The following is a 27,002-nucleotide window of genomic DNA, read 5'->3' on the forward strand; positions in this document are numbered from 1 at the left end:
TCAACAGCTGGGATAGGAATACCCCATACCCAGAACTCACTTTTTTAAGCACCTACAGTTACGCCATGCATGTGACGGGGAGGGAGATCTCTTACTTCAGGAAAGGGTTAAAGTGAATGTACCATCAGGCCCAGGCTGGAGCACTGGAGGTGGGCCGACCCACCCCCAGTGGGAGAAAACCCCTACCACTCTATGATATGGTTCCATTGATTCTAATTAAGTCTAGTCATAGAGGGGCAGGGGTTTCCTCCCACTGGGGGTGGGTCGGCCCACCTCCGGTGCTTCAGCCCGGGCCTGATGGTACATTCCCACCTATACATATTGTGGGCTTCTCCACATCCACTTCAGGTTTAACATCTATTCTATACCTTCATCTCCATGAAAAATTTGTAGAACAACACCGTTTAAATGTAAAAGAAAAATGGGAGGCTGATTTGGGCCCTCTAGGGATGATTTGTGGAAGGTGGTTTTTGGTTATGACCCCTGAGTTGTCGGTGGGTGAGCAGCATCGCTTATCTCAACTATATCTCCCGCACCGTGTGTATAGGACTCCAGCCTTCCTGTATAGGGTGGGGATACGATCTGACGCACTGTGCTCCAGATGTCAGAGGGAAGAGGGAGGGATCTTGCACATGTCATTATTACTATGGAGGGCACCACACGGAGGACATTATTACTATGAGTGGTACAGCATGGGGTACATTATTACTATGAGGGCACAACCAGGGCTGTGGAGTCGGTAAGCCACAGCTTCGACTCTGACTCCTGAATTTTATCAGGATCCACTCCGTCTCCAGCTACTTCATAAATGGCCAGTCAGACACCTGGGGACTTATTTTTCCAACTAGTGTACAAAAGATTTGGCTCAGCGGCTTCAGTGTAATGTCTTACATGATCCTGGGGCGACTTCTGAGTGAATAAGGAAAGATATAAAGCAGCTTCTCCTGTGTGTGCAGTGGATGCAGCCTGTCTCCAGCCTCCATGTCCTGAACTACTTACAACTAGACTAGATGGAGCAGGTGGTCTTTTCCTGCTGACAGTCTTACATGTTTCTTACTAATATTCATCACACACAAAGATACACTGCTAACAATGCCAGATAGCTGTAATATAGATGTCAGCCATAGTGATATAGAGGGGTCACACATAGTGATATAGGGGGGTCACACATAGTGATATAGAGGGGGGTCACACATAATTATATAGAGGGGCACACATAGTGATATAGAGAGGGGTCGCACAGTGATATAGAGAGGTCACACATAGTGATATAGAGGGGGGTCATACATAGTGATATAGAGAGGGGTCGCACAGTGATATAGAGAGGTCACACAGTGATATAGAGGGGGGTCACACATAGTGATATAGAGAGGGGTCGCACAGTGATATAGAGAGGGGTCACGCGTAGTGATATAGAGGGGTCGCACATAGTTATATATAGAGGGGTCACACAGAGATATAGAGGGGTCACTTATAGCGATATAGAGGGGTCACACATAGTGATAGAGATGGGTCACACATAGTGATATAGAGGGGTCACACATAGTGATATAGAGAGGTCAAACATAGTGATATAGAGGGGTCACACAGTGATATAGAAAGGTCACACAGTGATAAAGAGGGGTCACACATAGTGATAGAGAGGGGTCACACATAGTGATAGAGAGGGGTCACACATAACTATTACTATAAAGGGCACAGCAGGGGACATTATAACTATAAGGGGCACAGCATGGGGCATTATTACTATGAGGGTCACATCATGGGGAGCATTATTTGGAAGGCACATCAGGTGGTACATTATTACTATGGGGACACAGCAGGGGGGCATTATTACTATGGAGGCCACAACAGGGGGTGACATTTTATTTCTTAGTGGTACAGCATGGGGGACTTATTACTTTAAGGGGAACAGCATTGGAGGCATTATTTGTATGAAGAGCATAGTAGGGTATACATTATTATTACTATGGAGGGCACAGCAAGGGGGACATTACTATGAAATGCACAGGCTTGGGCATTTTTATTATAGCGGGCACAGCTGTAGACATTATTATTGTATAGGGAGTTCAGCAGGGGGCATTATTACTATATGGAGGCACAACAGGCGGTAGTATTGCTATATGGAGGGCACAGCAGGGGCATTATTGTATGATGGCACAGCAGAGGGCATTAGTATATGGGGACACAAAAGGAGACATTATTAGTATAAGGGGGGGCACATCAGGGGGCATTATTATTGTATGGGGTGCACAATAGGGGACATTATTATTGTATGGGGGAACAACAGGGGATCTTGCATACAGGGGGAACCAACACACCTACCTTCTCACTTTACTGCACATAACACCACACAGCGCTATAACTACAGTTTGGAACCCTATCGTAGGGAGAAAGGGAAGAAATTTGCTAGAAATGTGTGGAGCCTAAAATATTTGTCTGGCAGATACTGAAGAGATGAATTGTAGTTGGAAAAAATGTATATCATACACCAAGCCATGAAGAGGAAAGAGCTGTCTGTAGAGCTCAGAGACAGGGTTGTGTAGAGAAGCAGATATGCAGAAAGGGACAGAATATTTTTCTTACATTGAAAATTCCTAAGAGCACAGCGGCCTCCATAATTTGAAACAACCAGGACTCTTGCTAGAGCTGCTGCCCCACCAAACTAAGTAATCGGGGAAGAAGTCCCTTGATAGGAGAAGTGTCACTCTTTTAGAGTTCCAAAAATCCTGTGTACAGATTGGAGAAACTCCCGGAATGTCATCACCATCACAGTTTTGCTCTTATTTCTTTCATATTTCCTCTGATTCCTTCATTTGTTTATCTTGATTTCTAAATAAAAGTTCTGAGAGAGTAACATGAATTTTCAGTTTTGTTTTTTTTTATTATTCACAGTCGACACTTCAGGACATGGACTGGGAACAGCAATGTATACAGGTAAGAGGATTATAGTATATAGTAGTGTCCCTGTATAATCTGATGCATGACACTTTACTATAATGACATTATATATGGGGCCATTTATGTAGTATCAGCTCTGACAATCTACCTGTCACTTGTCTATTTTCTTCAATCTTTCAATCATAAATTTCATCAGCAAGTTTCTTTATGATTTCCTGCATCTCTAGGAGCCACCTTGCTGTGGCTTAGTAGATTGGCTCCTCTCTGGCAAGAATCCTCCAGCCGTACTGTCAGTATATATTGGTGGGATTGCTCTAGAAAATTAGTGATTTCTTGAGAGGGCCAAAAATAATGGCACTGTGAGCCGGAATATCAATCTTCTAATGGTTATATCTCCAGCTAGGAATTTTGCAAGAACTTTATTTGTTGCAAAGTTTGCAAAAATTTGCTTACTTGACAAAACGTACTTTTGCACACGCAGGCTGGGTTCACACTACATATATTTCAGTCAGTATTGTGGTCCTCATATTGCAACCAAAACCAGGAGTGGATTAAAAACACAGAAAGGATCTGTTCACACAATTTTGAAATTGAGTGGATGGCTGCCATATAACAGTAAATAACTGCCATTATTTCAATACAACAGCCTTTGTTTTAAAATAACAGAAAATATTTGCCATTAAATGGCGGCCATCCACTCAATTTCAACATTGTGTGAACAGATCCTTTCTGTGTTTTCAATCCACTCCTGGTTTTGGTTGCAATATGAGGACCACAATACAGACTGAAATATACATAGTTTAAACCCAGCCTTATTTTGCAAAAAAAAAAAACAAATCTATTTTGTAAAGGAAAAATAGCAAAACTAGAACAAAAATATGCTGTATTAAGTAAGTATATAGTAAAATAGCTGGCGGCTTTAATGTTAGGAGATCACATCTAATGCAATAGAGCCGCTAGCTATTTTACTATATATTTACTTAATACGGCATATTTTCGTTCTAATTTTGCTATTTTTTTGTTACAGTGGCAAAACTGACACAAAAATGTACTACAACTATAAAATATGCGATTTTACTTATAAATTTTATGGCAATTACCTTTTCAGCAAACTCTAATGTTAAAGTTCAATGAAAAGGTAATTGTCGGTAAATTTATGAATGAAATTGGTGCAGCATAAATTACGTATTAATAAGGGATTAAAGTTAAAGGGGTATTCCACTCAAAACATAACTTCTGATATGTTGCTGCTCATGGTGAGACTACCAATTCCTTCCATACTTGTTATTATATATTCAGACTCCTTCCCCCAGTTTTGAGCTGCTGCTTTTCTGCTGTGGACACAAAAATCTTTGGGGGTTTTTTACGTCCCCCCCTTCTTTTAAGACAGCTGATCTAAACAAGTCCATGACTAGCTTTATCTGCAACATTGTTGCTTCTTTGTAATGCTGGAAGGGATAATCCGAGGTCAAGTTGCTAATTAACTCACCGTGATTAACCCTCCCAGCATTACAAAGAAGCTACAGTGTGCAGATAAAGCTTACTAGGGACGTGTTTACATTAGCCGTCTCAGAATGAAGGGGGGGGGGAGGGTGAGACAGAGGGAGAGGCTCACACAGATTTTTCAGCAGAAAGCTATGAGAACTGGGAGAAGAAAGAATAGATAATAACAAGGATGGAAGGAATTGTAAGTCTCACCATCGGCAGCAACATATGAAAAGTTATGTTTGAGTGGAACACCCTTAAACAAAAACGTTAAGTTTATATGATTACGGTTCAGTTCACAAATTTGTGAATTTTACGCCCAAAATTTGTGAACTGGTGAACCAAAATTTTTTTTAAAAGATTTGCGCATCTCTACCTCCAGCTATGCTGCCCAGTGTACGATTAGCATTCTGTACTGCCTGGCTTCACTAGTGACTCATTGCGAGGTGTTTGAAATCACTACGCCTAAATCCTTCCGTTCTGAAGTATTCACTAACACCCAAAACATACAGATAGGCGAATTTAGATTGTGAGCCCTAATGGCGACAGGTACCAAAATTGACAATTCTGTGTAGTGCTGTACAATCACTATGTAAAAAAAAATATATATTATTATTAATGTTAACAGAACTGCAAATATGATACTCAAGCAGAACCTACTTCCTAGTAATATGAGAATGAACTATCTACATCATTGTAATAACAGCACAATATGTACAAGTAACATTGTGTGCACAATGCCGCAAGATCCTTTAGTAGGACAGCTCCCCCCCCCCAGAGTGATGTCAATTTTACAAACCAGGACTTCAGAAGTATATACTACTGCTCCTAATCTAACTCCTCCCCATGCCATATATTACAGATGAGTGAAGGGATTCTAAAAGAATAAATTTCATTCAGAATTTCGCTCAAAAATTGGATTCATCAAATAGAGTTTTTGAAAACCTGGCATCACACCAAAATGGCCATGGCTCGTTTCTGGACAAGATGTCTAAAGACCCTGAGTACAACTTTAAACCTAGTGCTCTTCATTGTATGCAATGAGAGCTGTAAAACACGACATGGAGAGAAAGGAACGGCTGCACATACCATCTATGGCTGATACTATTGCCGCTAGGCTTATTTTAAAATTCAACACCAGGGTGTCTGTATAGAATTTGATCAAACCATAATAGCCCCGTGTACCATGTGCAGGTCCCCTGGTTCACACGGGTCCCTACGCTAACTCCACACCGTGTTGGTCAGTGACTGCCAACCCCGCAAAGCGTGCACGTGCAGGGAAGGGAGGCCATGGAATGGCCCTGCAACCCCAATGTCACAGGACAAAACCCAAAATGTCCCACCAGAACCCGGCCAGCACCACTGGCGGGGAAGGCTGTCCCCAAACAACACAAGTATGAATATGGTATTACACTTACCACTGCTGCTCACACAGAATGGGGAAGACATAAGGTACTGCCATGTGAGCACAGGCACACCCTGCTAATTTTGGTCATGTGGGTCTTATAAAGGAGTGCGAGCTGTTCAGAAAAGGGAGAACTGTAAAACACGACATGGAGAGAAAGGAACGGTTGCACATCCCATCTATGGCTGATACTAATGCCGCTGAGCTTATTTTAAAATTCAACATCAGGGTGTAATGAGAGCTATTCCAAGTTATATATCTATTGGATTTAAGGGAACCTAGCTCCATAGAGGGGCGGGGCCTACGGTGGCAGTGTGGGTTGGGCTAAATAACATAGTAACATAGTAAATAAGGTTGAAAGAAGACAAGAGTCCATCAGGTTCAACCTAGGAAACCCTACTGTGTTGATCCAGGGAAGGCAAAAACCCCCACGAGGCATACGACAACCACCCCACCACAGGGAGAAAACTCCCCCCCCCCGACTCCAATGGCAACCGGAATAATCCCTGGATCAACGTATCACCGGAAATCTAATGCCCATAACTTGTAATATTATATTGTTCAAGAAAAGCATCCAGGCCTCCCTTGAACTTATTTAATGAATCTGCCATGACAACATCATGTGGCAGAGAGTTCCACAGTCTTACCGCTCGTACAGTAAAGAACCCGCGAGGAAGTCCCCCATTATAATGACTTCCCCCTGCTTCGCTGCTGCATCTATTTGTCTGATAAGAAGATTTTCTGACTCTTCCACTATACTTGGAGGTTTATAACTCACTCCTATAAGAATTTTTATTATTCTTCGTCCCTCCCCTTATTTCTACCCAAAGAGATTCCACATTATCATCACTTATATCCTCCCGCAGAATGGGCTTAAGGCATGATTTAACATATAGACAGACCCCTCCCCCTTTCTTATTTTTACGGTCATTTCTGAATAGACTATAACCCTGGATATTAACGGCCCAGTCATAGCTCTGATCCAGCTATGTCTCGCTTATCCCCACTATATCATATTTCTCTTCAACCATTATGAGTTCTAATTCCTGAGCTTTATTAATGAGGCTTCGAGCATTAGTATACATACATTTAATATGTTTTTCCATATTCCCTTTCCTCTTGTCACTAGTGACTGTTCTAACCCCTCCCGCCGCTCCACCCCCAGTTCCATAATCTAGGCCCAGCTCTCCATCTACTCTGTCTTCACTTACTATATTGTAGTTGCCCTCCCCCCCCCCGGTCCCTAGTTTAAACACTCCTCCAACCTCTTAGCCATCTTCTCCCCCAGCACGGCTGCACCCTCCCCATTGAGATGCAGCCGGACCCTACCGTAGAGCCTGTAACCGACCGAGAAGTCGGCCCAGTTCTCCATGAACCCAAACCCCTCTATCCTACACCAGCTCTTGAGCCACTTATTTACCTCCCTAATCTCCCGCTGTCTCTCAGGTGTGGCTCGTGGTACAGATAATATTTCGGAGAATATCACCTTGGAGGTCCTAGTTTTAAGCTTCCTGCCTAAGTCCCTGAAATCGTTTTTAAGGACCCGCCACCTACCTCTAACTTTATCATTGGTGCCAATGTGCACCATGACTGCTGGGTCATTGCCAGCCCCTCCCAGTAATCTGTCAGCCCGATCCGCGATGTGACGAACTTGAGCGCCAGGAAGGCAACACACCGTTCGACGATCCCGGTTTTTGTGACAGATTGCCCTGTCTGTCCCCCTAATAATTGAGTCCCCCACTACCAGTACCTGCCTGGCCTGCCCTGAACTCCTGTTTCCCACCTTACTGGAGCAGCCCCCCCCCTGGCTTTCAGAGGCAGTGTCCTGCTGCAGCAATGCCACCCCTGAATCAACATCCCTCTTATCCGCCAATTTGGCAAACTTGTTGGGGTGTGCCAGATCAGGACTGGCCTCCTTCACACTCTTCCCTCTACCCCGTTTTCTAACAGTGACCCAACTACTTGCCTCTTCCTCCTGTACCTCCATGCTATCACTCTCTCCCCCGTCTACCCCTTGGAGAGCTTGCTCAGTGAGCAGCAGACCCCTTTCCAGTTTGCCAGTGTATCTCAATCGTCGCAGCTGCTCATTTAGATCCAGGATCTGGGCTTCCAAACCAGCAACATGCACACATCTCCCACAATGGTATGCACCCTCGATCGATTGATCAAGGATTGCATACATGGCACAAGATGTACATTGGGCCGCATTGTCAAACATGTGGCGCTGTGGGTGTAAAACCCCGCCCAGGTGGCACAATCCACCAACGATAAAAGACATTTTTTACTGGACCAAGCACCAAGGAATCTACTATAAAGGAAGGTGTGGAAACTGCAGAATTTGGAAACTACAAAAACTAGTGATCCAGCACTTGACAAAGTCGTATGTTTTTATTTCAATATTGCAAATAATAACAAGTGAAACACCAAAATCCAGGGACCCCACAGAGACCAGACTCGTTTCTAGTGCATGCACACTCTTGCTCACTGATAACCCTTCCTACTAACCCCTTCCTTTAAATAGCAAACCCAACAGGTGAAACTTACAGGTGAAAGTGATTGAATGAATACATGATATATGACTAAACCTGCCACAAAACTTCTATACAAACATATAGTAAAAAATATATGTGCAATTTAAAATATAAAGTACAAAAGGCAGTTAGCACATGGTGCGGTAAATGGACAATGATGAATTTTTCTATAATGTTTAGCCACAGAAAATAGACTGATGATAACGTACTGGGTGATGGTCCGGAACACCATACAAGAGGTTTTAGATACACAACTCCCTATGACTCCTTTACACTTTCTTTTTAATGTACCCCCTAAGTCTGTCGGAAGTTGCACAGCCAAGATGCTACTTCACATCCTCACAGCTGCCAAATGTCTTATTCACCTTCATTGGAAGAGCACTTCCCCTCCGTCCTCGATGGATTTGCTGACACGAATTAGGGACGTTCGTAGCATGGAATCGCTCTCAGCGACTTTAAACAACACAGTTGAAAACTTTCATTCGTTTTGGGAGCCTTGGAATGCGTTCTGGGACAGGCGTTGGAGATAACTCCACCCCCCCTTCCCCCCTTTCTTCCTCTACCCCCCCATACTCCTCCCGTACATCTCTTTTATTACACTATCTCATCTTTTCTCTTCTTCTCTCTCCTCTCCTTTTATTATTGGCAATAGTGGTGAGCCTACAGTACTACTATATAAGTTTAACTTCCCGGTCTTGGGTGATACCATACGTTTTGTTATTATGTTTCTTTCCCTTGGTTCCGGGATGACATTTATGAGCAGGATTTTTTGCTCGCCTCCTTCTTTGTTATATTTGGTTTCTGTTTTCCTATAGCCCAAATCATACAGATGCTACTCGCACTTCCTCTTTTTCGTGAGCGGGCGATTGTATTTCTGTCATAGGACAGTTTGTTCATTGTGTATATGCATATTTTTGCTACATTTCTCCCCTATATCTGTGTTTTACTTTGTTTATACTAAAAACTTTAATAAAAAGACAATTTATAAAAAAAATAAAATATATGACAAACATGCCATTTTAAATATATCTAGAATAAATGGTAAGGGACTTAATTATACAGCATATTACAATGTTTACAATTATGCTATTTATATTTAACCCCTTAGTGACCAAGCCTATTTGGACCTTAATGACCAGGCTCATTTTTGAAAATCTGACCTGTCTCACTTTATGCGCTTATACCTTGTTGATGCTTTAACGTATGCTAGCGATTCTGAGGTAGTTTTTTTGTAACATATGGTACTTTATGTTAGTGGCAAAATTTGGTCACTATCTTGTGTGTTTTTTGTGAAAATCATCAAAATATCATGAAAAATTTGCACTTTATGAACTTTGAAATTCTCTGCTTCTAAAAAAAGAAAGTTGTATCACATAAATTAGTTACTAAGTCACATTAACAATATGTCCTTTTTATTCTGGCTTCATTTAGTAAACATATTTTCCTTTTTAGACTATGTTCAGACTATGTAAGAGACCAGCCTTTCTGTGACCCGTGACTGCAGTACCAGCCGGATGATCTTTGCAGCCGAAGAGTTCTGATGTGGGCGAATCCGTGCGCGCCCGCATCAGAACTCCCCACTGCACACTATGAAGCGTGCGGCCTGGGCCGCTCGCTCCATAGTGTGCACCGACAGGGTTTTCTGTGACAGCTATTCAATGAAAAGCTGACGCAGAAAACTGACATCAGTTCTTTGCGGCGCCGCTAGGGATCCCGGCCAGAGCTTATAATATGTGTATATGCTGCGGCCAGGATCCCATAGGCGGCAAGGCAACGTATATTTTCGTAATAATCAAGGCCATTGTACAACGCTGTCTGAACATAGCCTTAGGGTGTTACGGGGCTTAGGAATGTATCAGCAAATTATCAAATTTCTTGAAATTTCCAAAACTGATTAGGGATTTAGGGACCAGTTCTTTTTAAGTGGGTTTAGGAGGCTTGTATACTGGAAACCCCCATAAATGACCTCATTTTGGAAAATACACACCCTAAAGAATTAATCTAGGGGTATAATGAGCATTTTGACCCTACAGGGGCTTGAGGAAAGTATTCACCATTATGCCATAAAAAATGGAAAATTTTAATTTTTAAATAATATATTCGTTTAGATTTGATAAGTATCTAATTTTCACACGCAACAGGAGAGAAAAAGCACCCCAAAATTTATAACGCAGGTTCTGCTTAGTAGAAAGGTACCCCATATGGGGACTTAAACCACTGTATGGGCACAGCAAGGCTCAGAACAGAAGAAGCGCCAATTATTATTTTTAGTGCAGATTTTGCTGTAGAAGTTTTCAGGCGTCAGATGCGGAGTGAAACCCCCTCATAAGTCACCCCACTTTGGAAAGTACACCCCTCAAAGAATTCATCTTGGTTTGCGGTGAGCATTTTGACCCCACAGGTACTAGAGAAAAGTATTCAAAATTAGACAGAAAAAATGAAAAACTTGAATTTTCCCAATAATATTTTTGTTTAGTTTGAACCCCCCCCCCCCAAACCACTTGTACCTTTGGATAGCTGCTTTTAATCCAAGATCTGTTCTGGGGTCTGTTTGGCAGGTGATGCAGTTATTGTCCTAAAAAGATACTTTTAAACTTGAAGCCCATGCCAAACGGGACTATCTGTGCCCTAACTTTGCACAACCTCTCTGTCCCTCCTCCCCACCCTCTTCATCATTAGGAATGCCACTGGAACATTTTCTCCTGTCTGAACACTGCACAGGTCCTTAACGTTCCTGCCCATGTGCCGTGCTGACACAGGTGGGGAATAGGAGGCAATCTGCCTGGAGCATTCCTAATGATGAGGATGGGGAGGAGGGACTGAGGGGTGGTGCAAAGTTAGGACACAGATACTCCCGTTTGGCATGGGCTTCAAGTTTAAAAGTATTTTTTTAGGACAATAACTGCATCACCTGCCAAACAGACCCCAGGACAGATCTTGGATTAAAAGCAGCTATCCGAAGGTACAAGTGGTTTGGGGGGTTAGATTGTGGGTACAGAGTCGCTTTAACTTCACAAGGAAAGGGAAAGAAAAAGCAACCCCAAAATCTGTAACGCAGGTTCTCCTGAGTACAACGGTACCCTAAATGTGGGCATAAACCACTGTATGGGCACACAGCGGGGCTCAGAAGGGAAGGAGCGCCAATTAGCATTTTCAGTACAGATTTTTCTGAAGAAGTTTCTGAGCACCAGTTGCGTTTGCAGTGCCCCTGTAATGTCAGCAGAATAGAACACCCCCTCCCCCCCCCCAAAAAAAAGGTCACCCCATTTTGGAAAGTACACCCCTCAAAGAATACATCTTGAGGTGTGGTGAGCATTTTGACCCCACAGGTATTAGAGGAAAGTATTCAAAATTAGACAGTAAGAATGAAAAAATAGATTTTTTCCAATATGTTTGTTTAGTTTGAAATTTCTCAATTTCACAAGGAACAGAAGAAAAAATGCACCCCAAAATCTGTAACGCAGGTTCTCCTGAGTACAAAAGTACCCCATATGTGTGCATAAACCACTGTATGGGCACACAGCAGGGTGCAGAAGGGAAGGAGCGTCATTTTGCTGGAGCAAAACCGCAGCTAGTATCGGTTATTAGAATAAAATAAAAAATTTTAAAATGAGATTACAGTTCATCTGGGGTGGTGACGGGCAATCTGGGGGAAGAGTAACAGGCAATCTGAGGTGGTTACGGGCAGTCTGTGGCAATCTGGGGTGGTTACAGGCAATCTGGGGGTGTTTACTGGATATCTGGGGTGGTGATGGGCAATTGAGGGGGGTTTTAACAGATAATCCGGAGTTGTAACAGATAATCCGGGGTGGTTACAGGTAATCTGGGGTGGTTACAGGTAATCTGGGGTGATTACAGGTAATGCCGGGTGGTTACGGGTAATGCGGGGTGGTTACGGGTAATCCGGGTTGGTTACAGGTAATGCGGGGTGGTTACGGGTAATGTGGGGTGGTTACGGGTAATGCGGTGTGGTTACAGGTAATGCTGGGGGGTTAGGGGTAATGCGGGGTGGTTACGGGTAATGCGGGGTGGTTACGGGTAATGCGGGGTGGTTACGGGTAATGCGGGGTGGTTACAGGTAATCTGGGTTGGTTACAGGTGATCCGAGTTGGTTACAGGTGATCCGGGGTGGTTACAGGTAATGCGGGGTGGTTACAGGTAATCCGGGGTGATTACAGGTAATCCAGGTTGGTTACGGGTAATGCAAGGTGGTTACGGGTAATGCAAGGTGGTTACAGGTAATCTGGGTTGGTTACAGGTGATCCGGGGTGGTTACAGGTAATGCGGAGTGGTTCCAGGTAATGTGAGGTGGTTACAGGTAATCTGGGTTGGTTACAGGTGATCCGGGGTGGTTACAGGTAATGCGGAGTGGTTACAGGTAATGCGGGGTGGTTACAGGTAGTCTGGGTTGGTTACAGGTGATCCGGGGTGGTTACAGGTAATCCGGGGTGGTTACGGGTAATGCGGGGTGGTTACAGGTAATGCGGGGTGGTTACGGGTAATGCGGGGTGGTTACAGGTAATCTGGGATGATTATGGGTAATGCGGGGTGGTTACGGGTAATCTGGGTTGGTTAGAGGTGATCCGGGTTGGTTACAGGTAATGCGGGGTGGTTACAGGTAATCCAGGGTGGTTACAGGTAATGCGGGGTGGTTACGGGTAATGCGGGGTGGTTACAGGTAATCCAGGGTGGTTACAGGTAATGCGGGGTGGTTACAGGTGATCTGGGGTGGTTACGGGTAATCCGGGGTGGTTACAGGTGATCCGGGGTGGTTACGGGTATTGCGGGGTGGTTACAGGTAATGTGGGTTGATTACGGGTAATGCGGGGTGGTTACGGGTAATGCGGGGTGGTTACGGGTAATGCGGGGTGGTTACGGGTAATGCGGGGTGGTTACGGGTAATGCGGGGTGGTTACGGGTAATGCGGGGTGGTTACGGGTAATGCGGGGTGGTTACAGGTAATCTGGGATGATTATGGGTAATGCGGGGTGGTTACGGGTAATGCGGGGTGGTTACAGGTAATGCGGGGTGGTTACAGGTAATCTGGGATGATTATGGGTAATGCGGGGTGGTTACGGGTAATGCGGGGTGGTTACGGGTAATGCGGGGCACCTGACTTTTTATCCACTGTCACCAATGATTTACAGGGACAGGGGATAAAAAGCATCAGTGGTATATAGTATATGATCACTCATACCAGGACCACACTGGGTAGTCCCCAATCATTGCCCCATGCTCTCCGCCACTCACTGTGGATTTAAGGTGAGAAAAGATGAAAGTGTTCAGCTGCACCAGCAATGCCCTTTTCCGGTGGACACTGTTATTAACGGCGATCGCCAGTGTGGGGACTGGCCGGGACTGAGCTGAGAGGAGGGGGCTGCTGGCCTTACCGGCGCCGCTGCACTATTCTGCACCATCGCCATAAAGAGCTGATGGCAGCAGAATAGAGCCCATTATTGACCGCGGTAAAAATCTGTATCGGTGGTCACTAATAACATAATACATGTATTCTCTGGGTCACTATGGTTACGGCGATACCCAGGGCCGTCTTAACAGTATTATGGGCCCCTGGGCAAAGGTGCGAATTGGCCCCCCCCAACCGCCACCATCAAATCCCCCACATCTTTGCATATAGTGCCCCCCATAGTAGCCAATCCCCCCATAGTAGCCAATCCCCCCCATATAGTGCCCCCCATAGTAGCCAATCCCCCCATATAGTGCCCCCCATAGTAGCCAGTGCCCACATAGTAGCCAGTGCCCCCCATAGTAGTCAGTGCCCCTCATAGTAGCCAGTGCCCCCCATAGTAGCCAGTGCCCCCATAGTAGCCAGTGCCCCCATAGTAGCCAGTGCCCCCCACAGTAGCCAGTGCCCCGATAGTAGCCAGTGCCCCCACAATAGCCAGTGCCCCCACAGTAGCCAGTGCCCCCCACAGTAGCCAGTGCCCCCATAGTAGCCAGTGCCCCCCATAGTAGCCAGTGCCCCCCATAGTAGCCAGTCCCCCCCCATAGTAGCCAGTGCCCCCATAGTAGCCAGTGCCCCCATAGTAGCCAGTGCCCCCCATAGTAGCCAGTGCCCCCCATAGTAGCCAGTGCCCCCATAGTAGCCAGTGCCCCCAATAGTAGCCAGTGCCCCCCATAGTAGCCAGTGCCCCCCATAGTGGCCAGTGCCCCCCATAGTAGCCAGTGCCCCCATAGTAGCCAGTGCCCCCCAAAACAACAAACCTGTTACTCACCCGTCCGCCGGCCCCAGCAGCTCCTCTCCCGGCAGCGCGCACTCCCGACATCCTCCGGGCACAGGCAGCGGGGTACAGAGAGACTGCCTGTGCCGGAAGTGACCTGCTGCATGACACATCCGGGACACAGGCAGCGTCTCTGTACCCCGCTGCCTGTGCCGGAGGATGTCGGGAGTGCGCGCTGCCGGGAGAGGAGCTGCTGGGGCTGCCGGACGGGTGAGTTCCTGGACTGCCGGCCCCTTCTATCGCCGCTTAGCTGAGTCGATCAGAAGCCCAGGAAAGTGCTGCTCATTGCACTTTCCTGGGCTTCTGATCGGCTGTCAGCTGAGAAGCGATAGAAGGGGCGGGCGGAGGGGGTCGCTCAGGGACGCTCACTATGCATATGCATAGTGAGCGGCAATACAGGGGGCGGGCGGGACGGCTTCCTTGCGGTGCTCAGCACTGCTTGGGAGCCGTCTTTGCTTTATAGGACGCACTTAGTTTTATAAGTGCGTCTTATAAAGCTAAAAATACAGATATGTCTCAGAGGGCAGGGGCCCCCTAGGACGCAAGGGCCCCCGGGCAGCCGCCTACCCTGCCCAATGGGTAAGACTGCCCTGGCGATACCACATTTGTGTAGGTTTTTTAACTATTACCACTTTGGCACAATAGAAACTATCTTCCTAGCAAAAACCCACAAAAACTGTCGCCACATTGCAAGATCCATAGCGTTCTTATCTTTTGCGCGACAGAGCTGGTTTGGGGCTTATTTTTTTGATCTGTAGTTTCTATTGATACCAAGTTTTATATGTATATGACTTTTTGATCTCTTTTATGATGTATTTTCTAAAGCAGATTGATAAAATACAGCATGTTTGGTACTGTTTTTTAAAAAAATTTTACAACGTGTGTCATGCGATATAATTATTGATATAGTTTTATAGATTGGGTCTTTACTGACGTAGTGATACCAAATATGTATAGGATTTGTGTTTTTGATCTGTTGTATGTAACGGTTTATTGTATATTGGAAATGTAATGCATTTTTATTATGGGGGGGCTGGGGGGGATTGTGTTTTGGTGCCCTTTTTTTTTTACTTTTACACTAATGTACATTACTGTACACTAGTGTAATACTTTGATCACTTATACAATATACTGCACTGCTACGGTATTGTATTATGTTACCATCCTGCTGACAGGCAATCGCCACAGCCATGCCGGCCAGAGGGATGGCATATCCATGGTAAGCCCGGGGGCCTTCATTAGGCCCCCGGGATTATCATGGCAACATCACGGCGCAGCAGGACATCATGAACACGTGAGTATACCCGCAGCGACGACCAGGACCCACCGGAACCCGTTAGATGCCGATGTCATGATTTGACAGTGGATCCTCCGCTCCGGGTAGTTTCAGGGGGGCATCAGCTGCTGCAGGGGGGCGGCAGTTTATTCAGATACATCCGCCGTTAAAAGGCGTATGTATCGAAATAAAGCCCTAGTGACCGCCGTGAAAGCACGTTCGGCGGTCACTAGGGGGTCATTATTTATGTACATGGAAAACTAATGCTATACTGAGTTGGGGGCTACACCTTTGAATATAAGTAAGACCAAATAATTCATGACAGCAACCACAAAAGAATAAATATATAATCACAACTCAAGAAAGAGCCGCATGTAATGTGAATATACACTATGGCAAACATGATTGCAAGCATGATATTTAGTCTGCAGAATGAGAAAAACTGTAACAAGTAAATATGTGTAAATAATATATATAACTATACCTCCCTCTCTTCTGGCTGTCTTATCCAACAGGCTTAATGATGTCCTATCACTGCAGCCACCGGAGAGATCATGTACTTACTGCTACTGATACTGCTGATACCGCTGACTGAGGTCGAGGCGGCAGGCAAAAGACAGCACAGAGCACTAAGGGAGAGGGGGCTAGCTAGCTGGGCGAGATCGAGGGTCAGGGTTGCTGAGGGTTTAGGGGCATGGACTGCTGCTGGCGCAGCAGGTATGGGGCTGGGCAACCACATGAGTCACAAGCAGCAGCCCATGCCCTAAACCTCCAGCAACCCCTGCCCGCGACCTCGGTCAGTTATTTAGCCCCCTCTCCCTCAATGTGCTCTGTGCCGCCGCCTGTTTGCCACCCTGACCAAGACAAGACAAGTCCAGGGAGCAAATGTGCCCCTGCTCCGGCCCAGCCCAGATTGTGGAATGAAGAAAACCATTTCATAACTGAACTAAACTTAGACAAAACCCAGCTTGATCCGCTTTCTTGCCCCAAGAATATGGATAAAAAGCCAGATTCTTCTTATTTCTTATTATCATCACAGCCACTAAATCTCTAATGTGTAACGGCGGCCGTGTGTTCTAACCGACATCTTCTTATTCACCGTCGTGGCTTTCGGCCCTAGCTGCATGGAGCAACGTGTCCTCTTTCCTTGCTGCAGTATACATCTAGCCACTAGAGGGGGCATGTGCACACTGCTCTGTGTCTTAAAGGGGTAGTGCGGCGCTAAGAAATTATTCATAAAATAACACACATTACAGTTATACAACTTTGTAATGTATGTTATGTATGTGAATGGCCTCCTTCCCATGTTCCCCGACCCCCGCCCGTGTACCCGAAAGTGTAGTGCACTATACATACCTGATCCATGTCAACCGACCCCGTCTGTAATCTTGTCAAAGACATCATCTTCAGGAGGGCGGCCGACCCGCTCCTGCCGTCCCTAATGCCGGCCTCCTTCTGCCGCGTCATCAGCTGCTCAGCCGCGACTGGCTGAGCATAACTATGCTCAGCCAATCGCGGCTGAGCACAGTTATGACGCGGCAGAGGTAGGCCGACATGAGGGACGGCAGGAGCGGGTCGGCCGCCCTCCCGAAGATGACGTCTTTGACAAGATTACAGACGGGGTCGTTCGACATGGATCAGGTATGTATGGTGCACTACACTTTCGGATACACGGGCGGGGGTCGGGGAACACGGGAAGGAGGCCATTCACATACATAACATACATTACAAAGTTGTATAACTGTAATGTGTGTTATTTTGTAAATAATTTCTTATTGCCGCACTACCCCTTTAATTACCCTGCACCTGTGGCTTAGCCATTTAAGGAAGCTTCCTGCACATGCGCTCTGCCTGGGCGTCAAGGTACTTCGGTCCTGCAAAGGTGTTTGTGCATTTGCTCTGCAAAAGCCTTCCTGTGCTCCTGTATCCTCTGCCCTGGTTCCTGTGCTCCTGTAATTCCTGCCCTGGTTCCTGAGCTCCTGTAATTCCTGCCCTGGTTCCTGTGCTCCTGTAATTCCTGCCCTGGTTCCTGTGCTCCTGTAATTCCTGCCCTGGTTCCGGTGTTCCTGTCCTGTTCCTGTGTTACCACTGAGGTGTCCTCGTTCCCTGGAGTTCCTGTTGTTTTATCCTGCACTCCCAGTTGCTTCCAGCATACCCGCGTCCTGTGTGTGAACCTGACCCAAGCCGTGTTTGCTCATGCTACCTTTTCTGCATCTGGTTATCCGCCTTGTGTGAACTGCATCGTGTGAACTGCACCTGTGTCTTCGTCCTCAGAATCTGTCACCTCCATCCATCACTTTCATCTGGTTTGTCCTGTGTGCATTATTGTCTGTACTGTCATTTGGCAACTCGGGTTGTCCCACCCTTGCCATCTGGGCTGCCTGGACCACTTGTTACGTGCTTTGTCTATCTCAGGAGGTAGCGACCTGGTGTATCCTCTGGGAAAGTCTAGCCCCACTCTCAGGAGTATCTTGTGAAGAACAGAGGATAGGCTTAGACAATGCCCTTAGGGATAGACGGATACGTGACACAGTGGGCTCACATCCCCTGATCCTGACATAATGGCTACATACGTCGAATACTAAAATGAAACACAGTAAGGCTATGTTCACACTACGTAAAATAATGGCCGTTGTTTTCACTGGCCAAACTTTTGCGACCAAAACTACGGCCGTAGAATTAAGATCGTACGGGCTAGTCGTGAAACTACGGCCGTTGTTTAATTTTGATTCCTAGCATGTTTATAAATGGGATGAAACAGGTCATTTACTTTAAATACTGCACCCAGCCCGAGAAACCACTCAGAAATTTTTTTACATCAAAATCAAGTTTAATTCAGCAGATAAAAGTTTTACGTTTGTGGCCGCATTGAAATCCACGGTTGTTGTTGCAGTATTACCGGCCGGAAATAATCGACATATTCATTTTTCACGGGGTTGTATAAACAACGGCCGTTAACTGATACGTAGTGTGAATTCAACAGCCGTGGTTACATTGCATTGCAGTCATTATAGGGGAACCTCAAAACAAAAGCCGTAGTTTGCAGCGCGGACAACGGCCGTTAGTTTGCATAGTGCGAACATAGCCTAAGAGAAAATCAGCATTTACATTCTACAGGATAGGCTTTTTTATGCTTTCTGGTCCCCTTGGGATTCATACACTGCCGGGAATAATATCTAGCAACTACAGCCTTAGCTGCTCTTACTACCCCCCCCCCCCCAACCCCTTTTGTGCGTCTACAGTCTCTCTTATTCATTATCCCATGACTGCAGTTAATCACTTATGGTGCGTTTACACAGACAGATTTATATGACATAAAAAGAAGTGGTGAGCTCAACCTAAGGTCAGGTGGAAAAATGATGGGAATAAGTGATTAGTTTGTGCTGTGTTTTGAATGCACTACCTGGTTCTGCACCCTACATAACCTACATTACAATTGAAAAAGGAAGAAAAGGACTGCACAGGCTCCCGGCGGCACGGTCTCTGCTTGATGGGAGTTGATGGTGGTATCCCCCTCCGCTGTTGTGCGAGCCCCCGACAGCACAATATCCGCTTGATAGAATAAAGAACCCATCAGAAGTGACATGCTGAACTGGTCCCATCCTGTACTGATGTATCTGTGACAACAACTCCCAGAATAACAATAACTACAACTCTCAGAATGCCTTACACTTATGAAGCTCTCGGAGAATGCTGGGAGTTGTAGTTTCAACCCTTTGAGTTGTCTGCTCATTTGTACGTCAAATCCCAGCACATGCTGAGGGTTGCAGACTGCAGTAAATGCTGGGAGTTGTAGTGTTTGCAGCTGTTGTACTTGGAGGGTCCTGGGTGCATTATACACTGGAGGCTTTGTGGGAGATTAGAATATATAGGTCAGAGTGTGGAAGGGACCCCAAAACAGCACTAATAGGGGATAGAACAAATGGGCCCCTAATCACTGTTGGGGCACAGGTGGGAGACATGTACTGTATGTGGCTGCACAGGTGGGAGACATGTACTGTGTGTGGCTGCACAGGTGGGAGACATGTACTGTGTGTGGCTGCACAGGTGGGAGACATGTACTGTGTGTGGCTGCACAGGTTAGATACATGTACTGTATGTGGCTGCACAGGTGGAATACATGTACTGTGTGTGGCTGCACAGGTGGGAGACATGTACTGCATGTGGCTGCACAGGTGGGTACATGTACTGTATGTGGCTGCACAGGTGGAATACATGTACTGTATGCGGCCGCACAGGTGTGGTACTGTACATGTACTGTATGCGGCTGCACAAGTGGGAGACATGTACTGTATGTGGCTGCACAGGTGGGAGACATGTACTGTATGCGGCTGCACAGGTGGGGGACATGTACTGTATGCGGCTGCACAGGTTGAAGACATGTACTGTATGTGGGGGCACAGGTGGGAGACATGTACTGTATGCGGCTGCACAGGTGGGAGACATGTACTGTATGCGGCTGCACAGGTTGAAGACATGTACTGTACTGTATGTGGCTGCACAGGTGGGAGATGAAAGAGAAAAACAACCATGCTGCAGGGGGGAGGGGGGCACAGATATTGGCTAAAAAAAGGCATACACTTACAATAAAACTTACAGCACCAGAGAGGGGATGGTTGTCTGTGCTTTCTCTTACACAGTCCACCCTCTATCTTACAACTTCCAGCAGCCTGACAGACACACTGACAATAATCACTCACTGTCACAGCTGCTGCTCCTCTTGACAGTCCTGTTCCTGGCAGCCATAACCGTGCAGGATCCCTCCAGCCCCTGTCATCACACACTCTCTCCTCTCCTCCTAACACAAGGTATGCCAAACAGTGGAGTAGGTGGAGGAGGGGGTGTCAGCAGCAGTAGCGTGCAGGAAGAGAGAGGAGAACCAGCCCAGACTGGGCACAGCATCCAGTCACTAAGACGTGTCATGCTGAAATGACACTTAAGAGTCTGAGCCTGGAGGGCCCCTCTATTGGCCTGGGCCCCTGTGCAGCTGAACAGGCTGCACAAGTGATAGGTCCGCCTCTGATCCTGGTTACTCTGGGTTTAGTCCACCACATCTGAAGACATACTTCTATCAATTATTGAAAAAAAAGTTTTTGTATATATGCATACACACAGTCCGTATTTTTACAGCATTCATTAGTCTTGTATATAGTAATGAATAATGAAATAGGTAAAAATAAGGTGGAGGATGAGGAAGAGGAGGAGCTGAGGTGAAGCTCTCCTGCCTACCTAGCACGCGGGAGTAATGTATGCTGAGGCTGTCCGCTGGGTCCCCCTTGGTTGTTAGTCTGCCCCGCTGTATATGGATTCAGTCCGGGAGGTGCTGTGGAGAGGCCAAGTTGCTTGGACGGATGCAGGAGGGAAGCTCGAGTGAGAGACGGGAGCCCTTACTGCAAGCCGGGAGCTGATCCGGAAGCAGTACCCCGCTGGTGACGTCAGAGCCGAGTGGAGCTGAACGCTGAGAGCCGGAGCAGCCGCTCGGGTGAGAGCCGAGCCGGCCGGGCAGAAGCGGAAGCCGAGTTGCAGGAGGCACGGGAGTCTTGGTGAGAGGCAGACCCCGTGCAAGGAATTACAAGGCCACGGGAGCCTGTGCGGGCCTGCCATAGCCACACTGGTCCGATTAAAGGGGCCATCCCCTACAGCCGAATTGCTGGTCAGAGGAAAAGGGGTTTGCCTAGCCATAAGAGACCAGAGTGGTGTGAATTCTTGGCCACAGAAGACAGCAGATGGTGAGATCAGCCCTTTTTGTTTTCTTTGACCTATACTGTGTGTAAAGCAGTGGGGGTCTAGTAGAAGGGTCTTACTTGGTATAACCAGTGGAGCAGAATTGACTTTTTCAAACCATCGTGGAACTGCTAACAGAGGGGTGTATGAAGTAACTGCACAAAGATAATCACTGAGTAAAAGTATATGGTGTACTGGAATAGCTTGTGCAAGGTGCAGAGAGACACTGCAACATTGAACATTATTAAAGAGACATTCTATTGACGCATAGAGTTTGGGCACATATGAACTGGGCCAGGCTTTACTGAGTGGAAACAACGGAGAGGACTGCCGAATTAACAAAATAGAAGTTAAATAAATAAATAAAAAAAAAAAAAAAAAAAAAGGGGGGTTAGCTGTTTAAGTAGGAGTTGGAAAAACCCCATCTGTGTGTCCTTAAGCTTGTAATTTATTTTGGGGTTGGGAGGTGCAAGGTCATGTAATCATATGTACGTTGTAATCTTCCCACCTTGTATGTGAGCTTGGTTACACTTTTGTTGGGAGTGAGGGGAATAACCTGTGGAGAACTGTTGGAGGAGGGGTGAAAACTCTGTGTGTTAAAAGGTACAATGATGAGAACAAAAAAAAATCAGCAGAGTCCCACTAAAGAAGGAAGGGAGACGAAGCAGGGAGGAAAGATGGAAAAATATTTATCCCCGTCACAGGCAGCAAATAAAGCTAAATTAGTTAACAGAGGGCTGGGGGAATCCTTACTGGAGGAAACAGCAGATGGAGCACAGAGTAAATTGGAAAAGGCGGAAGGCAGTGAAACCCTGGAAAAGATATTGGAAGCTGTGAACAAATGTAATGTGTCATTAGAAGTGTTAACAGGACAGATCGGGACCATTCAGTCAGAAATTTCCCTGATTAGAGGAGATATGGGGAAAATAAAAGAAAGATGTGACGAGGCAGAAAAAAGAATCAGTACAGTGGAGGATGAGGTGCAGAAAATGAAAAAAACAATTGAGTATCTGGAGAACAGTAGCAGAGAGATGAAGGAAAAAACCACAGATTTAGAAAATAGGTCGCGCAGAAACAATGTGAAAATAATTGGTATACCAGAAAAGGAAGAGAAGGAAAACCCAACCACATTTATATATGAATGGCTAAAGGAAAGGTTTGGGGAATATCTCTCCCCAGGGTTTGAAGTAGAGAGGGCACATAGAATACCAGGGAAGAGGATAACAGCAGGCGACTATCCTAGGCCTATAATAGCGAAGATTATGTCCGCTAGAGATAGAGACACCATTATGCAAAGGGCACGGAAGGTAGGGGAGTTGATGTATAATGGACAGAGGATCTCTATCTATCCAGATTTTGCAGCCCAAACAGGGCGGGACAGAATGAGCAATAATAATGTGAAAAAACGTTTGAGAGCGGACGATCTAAAGTACTCGTTACTGTTTCCAGCAAAATTACGTGTGGTGGCTAATGGGAAAGTGTGGTTTTTTTGGTACACCAGAGGAAACGGGGAAGTGGTTGGATAGCCAAGGCCGGTAAATGATAAGTGAAAATGAAATGATGAGCGTGCTAGGTGGGGAAAACTCACGAGTAGGAATCTGCCCTCCTGTAAAGACAGGGGGACAGGTTGTGGAGGGTGGGGGGGATGGGGGGGGAGTGGGGGGGAGGGGTGGTTGGGGGAGGGGGGGAAGGGAGAGGGGGGGAAGGGAGAGGGGGGGGGGTTCCCGGGTGGAATAAGGTGTAACAAGCAGAAGTGTTTCAAATTATTTAGGAGTTTTTATTACTTTACTCGTTCCTCAGTTATTTATATGGGTCCTAGGCCAAAGGGGAGGGAAAGACGCCTGATAAGTGAGGGATGAGTACGAAAATAGTGGTTTGGAATGTAAGGGGTTTAAAAGATCGGTTAAAAAGACACGCAGTATTTGGGGTGATTAAAAATTATTTGCCGGGGATTATATGTTTGATAGAAACGCACTTTACGAAGTCCACGACTACTTTGTTAAATAGGCCCTGGTGGTCTTCTCAATACCACGCAACATTTTCTGAATATTCTAGAGGGTTATCAGTTTTAGTGCACAGATCAATTGTTTGGGAATTAGAGGGAAAAGTTTTAGATAAAGAGGGTAAATATATAATATTGAAATGTAGAATAGGATTTTTGAGGTGTATTTTGGTTTTTGTATATATACCACCACCGTACTCATCCGTCACTTTGAATAAGGTGTATGAAATAATTAGTGGGTGGGAGGAGTTACCAGTTATGATTTTGGGGGATATGAATTGTGTGATGAATGAGGAGAAAGATAGATTGAGAAGAAAAAAGGTGAAAAATATGGCTAAAGTAACCCCATTAAGTAAAGCGAGCGTGGAAATGGGTCTGAGGGACATATGGAGAGAGAGGAACCCTGAGGCATCGGTTTATTCCTGTTTCAATAAGACCTGCCAGACAAGTTCACGAATTGACCTAGCCTTAGTAAATGACCTATTTGTACGTTATATAAAAGAAATAAAGTATAAAACACGCGCAGTGTCAGACCATGCCCCCTTATGTGTAGATATAGTGTCAGGGGAAAAACAGAGATTGATTAGATGGAGAATAAATGCACACTGGTTTAAGCTTATGAATAAGGATAATCAGATAAAGAGTGAATTAGAGGAGATGTTAAGTAAGAACTGGGGGACAGCGCCGGACGAGATGGTATGGGAAGCCATGAAGGCCTTCCTTCGGGGCATACTCAAAAAAAGTATAGAAAGTAAAAAGAAGGAGTTCAGAAGGGAAGGAATAGAGTTAGAGAAAAGGGTAGCAAGAATGGAGGAAAAATATCATGAGGACCCATGTGAGGAAAAGGAGAGGGAGTGGTTACAGGCGCAGGAAGAATACAATGAAATGTTGGAAGAAAAAGCGAAGAATAAAATCTTTTTTATGGGAAAAGAGAGATATCTAAGTGGAGGGAAGCCCAGTAAAAGAACAATGGCGATAATAGAGAGTCAAGAGCCCAGGAAGGGAATATCAGTAATAAAAGATGGGAGTGGGAGGTTAACTAGTGTGCAGAGTGAGATCAGGGAGGAATTTGTAAGATACTACGAGGGGTTGTATAGGTCAGAGAACAAGAAAACATCAGAGGAGATTGAGAAGTACCTGAAGGGGGTGGAAATGCCAGTTATTTCTGAGGTGCAAAAAGAAGAGTTGGGGGCCCCATTGCAGATTTGGGAATTTGAGAATGCCCTGAAGGAAGTGAAAGGGAATACCTCTCTAGGTGGAGATGGGTTACCTTTCGAGGTGTATAGGAGGTACGGAGAGGTAATGATACCGGCACTATGTAGAGTAATGAGAGGGGCGGTGGAAAAGGGTAAATTACCTGAATCTATGAGAGAGGCAAGTATAACACTTATACCCAAAGAAGGTAAGGATCTACAGCAGGCAGGAGCATATAGGCCAATATCACTGTTAAACGTTGATGTTAAGTTATATGCTAGAGTATTGGCAAACCGTTTAAAAAAAGTAATATCTGATTTGGTGCATGAAGACCAGGCAGGCTTTGTGCCAGGGAGAACGATTATGAGTAATATTGGACGGGTGTTTCATAATATGCAGATGGCTGATGAGGGAATTCCCCACTCCATTCTGTCATTGGATGCGGAGAAAGCCTTTGACAGAGTGGAGTGGGAGTTTTTATGGAAGGTCATGGAGCGGTTTGGGTTGGGGGACAACTTTGTAGGGAAGGTAAAACTCCTATATAGAGATTTAAAATCGTGTAATGGTAAATGGGGTCCAATCAGGGTACTTTGAGTTAGGAAGAGGCACGAGACAGGGGTGTCCTCTCTCTCCAATGTTGTTCATTTTGGCACTTGAGCCGCTAGCAATAATGATCAGAAGGGATGAGAAGATCCAGGGGTTTGGGGTTAAAGGAGCGAATGACAAAATCAGCCTGTTTGCGGATGACACTTTGCTTTTCCTTAGTAGACCAGAGACGACTGTTGAGTATGTAGTGAGTGTGATTGAGGGATATGGGAATTTTTCAGGGTTAAAAATAAATTGGGATAAATCTATTCTTTTGCCTATATTAGAGGACCAGGGAGGGGAGGGGGGAGAGAGATATGGGAAGATGAAAGTGTTGAAACAGGGAGAAAGTTTTAGGTATTTGGGAATAGAGATGTCAGGAAAGATCAGCGAATTTCATGGAAACAACACATATAAGGTATTAAGAACTATAAATGATAAAGTAGATATATGGATAAACCTTATACACTCCAAAGCGGATAGAGTCATGCTTGCCCAAACAATAATCCTGCCCAAGCTACTGTATATATTCTGTGCCACTCCAGTATGGATAGAGGAGAATATCTTTAAAAAAATAGAAGCAATGTTAAATAAACTTATTTGGGGGAGGAAGAGAGTAAGATTGCGACAAAAATTTCTTTGCCTGCCGAAAGGAGAGGGGGGAGTGGGGTTGCCGGACATGAGGCTGTACTTCCTAGCTGCGCAATTAAATTATTTAGGGAATAGGAGGGGAGTGGAATTGTATAAATATTTAGAGGGAAGGTTAGGTAGGGTTCACGACGGTATGATGGGATGTTAGAAGTGGGAGTTTTAGAAGAGTTAGAATGGAGTAAGTATCCCGCGGTATCTATGCTAGTTAAGGTATGGAGGAATCTTAAAAAGCTATTGGGGGTCAAAAATGCGATAGATATTACACCCTTATGGAATAACAACAGATTGAGGGAAATATGTAAATTAGGAATACTTAAAAATCTTAAAAGAGCAGGGATTAGTAAAGTAAAAGACGCTTTCCGAGATGGGAAATTGAAAACTTGGCAGCATTTGAGGGATGAGTTTGGTCTGGAGGGGAAAGAATGGTACGAATACGAACAGCTGAAGCATGCCGTCGGGGATACTGAGAATGGAGAGTTGCTTATAGTGGGAACTACTCCGGAAATAATATCACTCCTAAGTAGAGGTATGGGTATTAAAAAGGGAGTATCACGAATATATGGGAAATTAATGGATGAAAATCAGGGGAAGATGGAAATGGGATGTAGGGGGAAATGGGAGAAGGAATTAGGTAAAATGTTTGAGGGGCAATGGGAGAGTATATTAAAAAATGTTAAGAAAGTGTCGGTAAACCAAAATCACCAGATGGTACAGCTTCATGTTCTGCACCGTTTGTACTACACTCCCTCTTTTCTGGTAAAAATAGGCAAAAGATCCACGGCCGACTGTGCAAGATGTGGGGAAGAGGTAGAAGATTGGCTGCACATCTTTTGGACATGTACGGCCCTGGGAAAATTCTGGCGGGAAATAATAAAGGCAGTAGAAGAAGAACTGGAATATAGAATAGTACCATATCCAGCATTGATAATATTGGGAGATGATTCACAAATGGCGGGAATGGATAGGAAAAAAAAGGAAGTGTTGGGTAGGAGATTGTTTGTGGCAAGAC

At 45.5% G+C, this 27,002-nt stretch overlaps 1 protein-coding gene across 7 annotated transcripts in view; it reads left to right on the forward strand.

The window, feature by feature from the left end:
- LOC138770571 (uncharacterized) overlaps positions 1–27,002 on the forward strand; it is a 277,918-nt gene that overhangs the window by 1,461 nt on the left and 249,455 nt on the right. For all 7 annotated transcript variants that reach the window (XR_011359470.1, XR_011359472.1, XR_011359471.1 and 4 more), the window contains exon 2: positions 2,896–2,937. Coding sequence is in view for 3 of the 7 variants with exons in the window: in XM_069949693.1 (XP_069805794.1) it covers positions 2,896–2,937 (42 nt within the window). In the remaining 4 variants the exon portion in view is untranslated. The remainder of the gene's footprint in view (positions 1–2,895; positions 2,938–27,002) is intronic.

This window comes from Dendropsophus ebraccatus, chromosome 1, assembly GCF_027789765.1.
Source record: "Dendropsophus ebraccatus isolate aDenEbr1 chromosome 1, aDenEbr1.pat, whole genome shotgun sequence".
In the NCBI taxonomy this organism is placed as follows: domain Eukaryota; kingdom Metazoa; phylum Chordata; class Amphibia; order Anura; family Hylidae; genus Dendropsophus; species Dendropsophus ebraccatus.